General features: G+C 34.0%; 1 protein-coding gene across 1 annotated transcript; it reads left to right on the top strand.

Moving 5' to 3' along the window:
• The first annotated feature begins 925 nt into the window (after positions 1-925).
• LOC109007477 lies at positions 926-2,595 on the top strand. The gene is made up of 4 exons (XM_018987149.2): positions 926-964; positions 1,159-1,376; positions 1,989-2,075; positions 2,166-2,595. The coding sequence occupies exons 2-4, from the start codon at positions 1,176-1,178 to the stop codon at positions 2,307-2,309; spliced, it is 432 nt and encodes a 143-aa protein (XP_018842694.1). The 5' UTR covers positions 926-964; positions 1,159-1,175; the 3' UTR covers positions 2,310-2,595.
• Positions 2,596-6,497: the final 3,902 nt, after the last annotated feature.

Below are 6,497 nucleotides of genomic sequence, written 5' to 3'. Positions count from 1 at the left end.
AAAAAAATGATTATACGATGTTTATGCAATTTAAATTAAGATAAATCCAGTGTACCGCAAATGTTTTAGTAGGCAATGGGGCCGGATGCTATAAAGACCAAGTTCAGTCCGAATATGGACTCCACCAATACAGGCTGTGGTTGCAAATATGTCAACTAGACAAAGAAAAAGAATAACCTGTCAATGTGTTCACAATACCGTTTCTTATAGTCATTTAAAACATAAATTTGCATGTTGTAGTTGTTTTTTGCAGATTAAAGTTAAAAATTAAATAAAATATTATTAAAATATTTTTTAAAATTATTTTTATTTTGAGATTAGAAAAAATTAAATTATTTATTTTATTTTATATAAAAATTTGAAAAAATTATAATAATTAAATGAGATGAGATAAAATAAATTGAAAAGAACTATAAAAACAAACGACTTGAGTATATCCTAAAAGACTTGAGTATATCTTTAACAAAAGTCAATAAACTGGAAATCTACATAAAATAATTATTTTTTTATAAAAATATACGAGATTTACATAAACCAGCACTATACAATCCTCACTTGCCATTGGCATCGAAATGAGTTAAAGTGGGATCATAAAATGTGAAAATTTTTTCTTTAAAATTTATTTTTTAAATTAAATTATACACGTTAATGATGTTTGTTTTAGATAAAATTATTCTTTTTAATTTATTTTTTAGGATAATCCCAAAGAATAAGATTTTTCCTAGAGTTCTAACTCTACTATTTATTTAAATAAAAAATAAATATAATAAAATTTATTTCATACATTTATCTCTCCCATGTTCTAATTTTTTTTTTTTTTATGTGAATTTAAATGTTTTGAGGAAAAAGATACATTTATCTCTCCCATATTCGAATCTTGGGGAACTCTAACGGTCTCTTCTTGTCTCCAAATTCGAAAATTTTGAGTTTCTTGGCTATATATTAGCGTCATCAATATCTAGAGGTTTTTTGATCGTAGCCTTCTTCTCAATGATTCTTTTTTTTTTTTCCTTGGTAACCAAATAGTTTAGTAAAATGGGGGAAAGTGACTCGGAGGTGATAGAGATATCGTCGCCCTCGTCTGAGAAAAAGCCAAGAAGAAAGATCATTCAAGAAAGTCAAGATTTTTATTTTTAGTTTCTTCATTCTGTTGTGCAGAGGAAGATGAGACTCCCATGAGACCCATGCTTTGCCTCAATAGCAAGAGTAGCGTAGATATCAAAAGCATCGAAGAAGTGGAGGACTGCTTCATCTTGGACTTCGACCCATTTGAGTCCATCGACCTTACCAAGCTCTCCTTAAACATTAATCCATCTGATGCTTTTGCTGCTTCTGATGGCACTAGTGATCTCTGTGTCATTGCAGAAAAGGGCCAGGTTTGTGCAGAATATATATTGGTAAAAAGAGATTGAAAACTGAGTATTAATTGCTGCTGCTTCTATTGCTATTCTTTTGCATTTCTTATGCTAATGATTTTGGGGGAATCAGATTGGAAATTGTGTTGAGATGTATGAATGAATGGTGAAGGGGGTTGGGAAAACTTGGATGTAAATGCATTTTTCATGTTAGAGCTTGTTTAGAAAAATTGCAGTACTTTATTATTCAGGTTTCTAAATCTTCGTGCTTGAATGTAACAAGTCTATATCTGCTGTAGTTGTTGAGCTTCTCAAACAGACAAGCATGTGAAATTCATATGGTCTTAGTTCCTGGTGCCAGGAGAGAGGGGCTGGGTGGGGGGGTCGAGGGTGAAAGGAAGTTATGATTATGGGTATGGTCCAAATAGCTAGTACAAGGAAGAATTAAGCTCAACAATAACCATTATAGAGATTGATGCATATGTATACAGTCCTATCTGAAGGGGTCTGCGGGATTGTTGCTTTTGATAAGGTTTTCATTTGTGCGGTGAAAGCAAGTTACTCAAAATATGTTGTTATGTGTGTGTGTGTATGTATTAACATAAGGTTTTCATTTTATTTGATCATGGATAGGTGGCTTGTAGAGATTATCTGCATTCAAGGCATCTTTGTGTGGACTTTCCCTTTGAGACAACTCCTCATGAGAACAACTGTAAGCTGGTAATGGTATTCAATGTCTAATCAACTCAATGTGCATTTATCCTTCACCCGATGCAATTGAATTAACTTTAATTTCTGGATTGATTTCAGTGTTTTTGTTACGTTTGCGATTCTGCAACCCCATGCAAGTATTGGAAAAATCTCCAGCTAACACATTGCAATGCTTCAAAGCATGTTGGAGATTGGACATACCAAAGGAAGTTGAGGAAACATACATCAGCTGAGTTCAAATAAAATTGTTCTTGATTATTTGTGCCGTACCTCAGTTAATGGTACATTACAGAGTAATATTATTTTGTTACTAGGCTGTCAAAAGGATGCTTAGAATTTAACCTCTGGGTACTTTAGGTAGGTTTATGATTCATATAGAAGTAATCCTTCAAGGCAGAACATGAGAGTTTTGGGATGTTCATTGACATGTAGATATTCTTAGATATATAAGATGGAGAGATTTAGTGCCAAATGAAAGAAATCCATTCAGTTCATTTTTTCAGTGATTGGAATATTTATGGTCTGCACTATGTTTTCCAAATCATGTCACTTTTTGAGTGAATAATGTTCTGCACGAGCCACTGTTCGACCCATTGTGCACTGTTCATCTATTTTTATTTTTTTCCGTTTGTTTCTTGTTTCCATTTCAGTGTTTGTAGTTGTTTTGTTTTTCTGTTTTGTTGTTGCTTTTTGTTGACCTGAGTGAGGTGTTGGGTTTTTTGGTCGGACTTAATCTGGGGCAAGAGCCGTTTGAGAGTGGTGGGCAATATTACAACCGGTGGTCATACGATCGGGTTGTTGTGGTCCGTGCATGAGCTGGGTGCTCGTTCCATCATGGCTCGAGATGCCGATGCTTGCAGTGGGCGTGACGTCCGAGGTCTCACCAGTGCTTGTGGTCTTATAGTTGTTAATGTGTTTATTTGTAGTTTTTTGTTAGTTTAGTTTTTAATAAAATAGGAATAGGCTATTGGATTTGGTGTCCATAGTAGTATCCCGTACTCTTTCTCCTTGAGAGGATAGATGGGGCCTTTAAGTTCTGTTTTGCAGATCACTTTCTCTGTTATGAAAGAGTTTATTTAGAAGTTAAGACAATGTCCGCCACAAGGGAATTTGTGTGTGGGGAAGCCCTAAAGCTGATGCGTAGTTTAGCTTATAGTCTGGATTTTCTATATATTGGATTTTTCATGTATTGATAAGTTACAGTTGTAACTTCGGTTCATTAATGAAATGAGTATGTTTCCATAAAAAACAATGTCACTTTTTGATATTGTAGTTTTCCTTTTAAGGAACATAAGTTTTAAAGTTTTAACATTAAAACTTTAAAGGATGTTACTTCTTGGTCACTAAGTTTGTTACTTCTTGGTCACTAAAGGAGATTGAACAAAGAATTGTTGGAAATATGATTCATGAACAAGAGAGTTAAACTAAACTATATGCTTTTGGATTTCATTTAAGAAAAAATTTACTTGCAAGTTTATTTTGTATACATCCAACACGCCACTGATGTAGAAGCCCTCTATATCAGCTATATTAAAAAATGATTGATGATTTAGCTTTTTATAAATCGTAAAATGTCCCACTATAATATAATATTTTAACACAACGACTTTTGTATAGCAAAAAGTCTTTGTTTAATTAAGTTACAAACTTTTATTCAAAAATGTGATAAAGGGCTAAGTGTTTAACAGAACTCAATATCCCAATATCAGTTCTGCTACAGGTACCCTCCTTAGGGTACCCATTGCAAAATCGTCTGACATTAGCCACGTTAGCTTTATATTATTATAAAAAAAAAATGGAAGAAGATGTTATTTTAGAAACCCTCACCTAGGCACCAAACTCATTTCAGAAACCAGTTTTTGTGCTCTCAGAAAGAAAAGCGAGGACGTCTGTCTTCATCGTCTCACCTTGTCTTCATCGGCTGTCTTCCTTGGCCATCTGAGCAACGGGCGTCAAGTGAGTGTCGTCATGGGTATACTCTATTTTATGCATTTTTTTTTTCTATTTTTCTTGATCTTTGGCATCCCATGGAAGGAATCTAAGCTTTTTTACTGTGGGTATGAGCATTCTTTGCTCTGTTTTATGCATGTTTTTTTTTTCTATTTTTGTATATCTTTGGCCACCCAGTGTGACAAAGGCAGCACGTGAGAAAAACTAGAATGCGTATTTATTCAACCTGTGTATTTATTCAACCTAGGGCCATTCTAGAACTGATGCACGAAAATTTAGTAAGTAGTTTTCTGTACGTTTAATTCTCCTCGAGGATTCAATATTTCTTGAACTTTTTTTCCCCTTTTTGGCTTTCTGGTTATACTTTGTGGAAAGAAAGTACCATACAAGTTTGATGCATATCACTTGAATTCAAACCTGCAATCCATTTAGTCAACTTGGATTTTAGCATAACATCACTGGGTTACATATATCATAATAATGCTGTCTGTGAAAACATGATTAGGAGGGGTTGTAGTTGCTGTCAGAGCTCACCTTTGTACATATTTTTAGAACAAATTACAAAAAAGAAAAAACTATAAAAATTTTGATTTCGGATCAAGGTTCAATGGCATCAATATGTATCTATTACAGGTCACAATTATAAGCAACTATGATACATACTATGGAATACATGAACTATATATCTACTCAGTGAGAGCATGGATACTTTTTTCGATGGTTATGTTCATGCTAAGACAAATTTGAAAGAGTTTGTTGATCAGTTTGATAGTGTGTTGAAAAAAAATTGAGAGTGAAAATAACACGGACTTCCACTCATTTAGCGTTACCATTCCTTGCATATCTAGATCTCCTATCAAAAAGAGATTTCAAGAGTTGTACACAAATGCTAAATTTAGGGAAGTTCAGATGTAACTTACCGGCATTATCGATTTGGATCTAGAGTTACTTAAGAGGGATGATGCAGTAAAGACTTATCTGGTAGAGGATGAAGTTAGTGTGGAAGAGTTTACTAAGTTGGTTATGTTTTCTGTGGACTTTAGTGGGGAAGATGCAGATGAAGTGTTCATGTGGTTTATTTCAGATGAGGGGTATATTGTGTAGGCACATTTCGCTGTATTTAAATGTAATAGGATAAAATCTCTACTAGAGAAGTACATTTTAGACCGATGGAGGAAGGACATCAAAATGAGATACACGTTAATCGATAGCAGCTATGATGCAGGGGATTATCGGCCAAATTCTTGCAGATATTCAAGTCTATTGAAAATCTGTTATCAAATGATTACTCATGCAGCGAGTTCAAAAAAATATACTGAGGGTGCCACACATAAGTTAGATGCAATGATTGAATTATATAGTGAGAATCAAGAACCCCATCGATGACCCTCACTGGTTCCAATGTTAGTTGTACTCAAAATGACACAACCACAGTGGGTAGTTCAAAACAAGTACTCAATCCATTAGTTGTCAGAGGGAAATGCAGACTCCATATCTGAGGAGAGCATCCAGGATAGAGAAAGATATGCGGAAAGTTGAAGGAAAGCACCAGTAAACCGAAAATGTAAACAGGTGCACTTTATTTCAGTTTTAAATGTACATGTTTAGGCGGGTTATTTTATTAATGCAAAAACTTACTTGTTTCCAATGCTACTTGTTTATTAGAGAGATGGAGGAGATATACTAGTGCTGGACACGTGCAGGAATTTATTTACCCAATCAGAGATAGATATTTCTAATGTTGGTTATGTGCAATAATATTATTTTTGTTATATTTATATTGAATTGTTATATTTATGTATTGATTTTTTTTTTTTTTATCACCAGCTTGTTCAAGACAAATCAACTAATGTCATTGGTGGAACCCAGCTCAGAGAAACAGTGGTTGGAAGTCAAGAAAGTGTAATATTTCTGCACTTTTCAATTGTTAATAGTAATATTGACATTACTCTAATTTTTGCATATTAATCCATACAGATGCAATTCGGGTTGGATGGATCACAACCGGTACAAATTGGGTTGGATGAATCACAACTGGTTCAACCGTCGTTGGAAGGCCCAGGGAATTAATTACGTAATATTTGCATATATAGTTTTGACTAGTTGGGTATTTAAACATTTTTGTGTAATTTAAATTGGATATAGGGCTGGTATGGTTTTGTTTTAATGGCTGATTTTGTGGTTTGGTATGGTTTGGTATGGGGCTGGTATGGTCTGGTATGGGGGTGGAACAAACATCAAAGTAACTAGATGTGTCTTTAACTAGATCTGTTCCAGGTAATTGTAGTTGGTTTTAATTGAAAAGTTGTTAAAGTATGATGCATAGCATTGGTAGGGAACCTGAATAGACCATGAAATGCATTATGCTCCTTGAAGACAAATGTAGATGCCATGATCCATTTTGGAGCATTTTTTTATTAGCATATATAGCCTGTTTTCCTCCAAATCAGTTACTCCAATTATATTAATTATATTTTCTAT

This window comes from Juglans regia, chromosome 16, assembly GCF_001411555.2.
Source record: "Juglans regia cultivar Chandler chromosome 16, Walnut 2.0, whole genome shotgun sequence".
NCBI classification, from domain to species: Eukaryota; Viridiplantae; Streptophyta; class Magnoliopsida; order Fagales; family Juglandaceae; genus Juglans; species Juglans regia.
This window is presented reverse-complemented; position numbering and strand designations above follow the sequence as displayed.

What these genes read in the sequence shown, in the direction of transcription:
- LOC109007477 (XM_018987149.2), top strand. Translation starts at nt 1,176, where the DNA reads ATGAGACCCATGCTTTGCCTCAATAGCAAGAGTAGCGTAGATATCAAA. An exon ending in TCATTGCAGAAAAGGGCCAG is followed by an intron (nt 1,377 to 1,988) that starts GTTTGTGCAGAA and finishes GATCATGGATAG; the next exon opens with GTGGCTTGTAGAGATTATCT. An exon ending in ATGAGAACAACTGTAAGCTG is followed by an intron (nt 2,076 to 2,165) that starts GTAATGGTATTC and finishes GATTGATTTCAG; the next exon opens with TGTTTTTGTTACGTTTGCGA.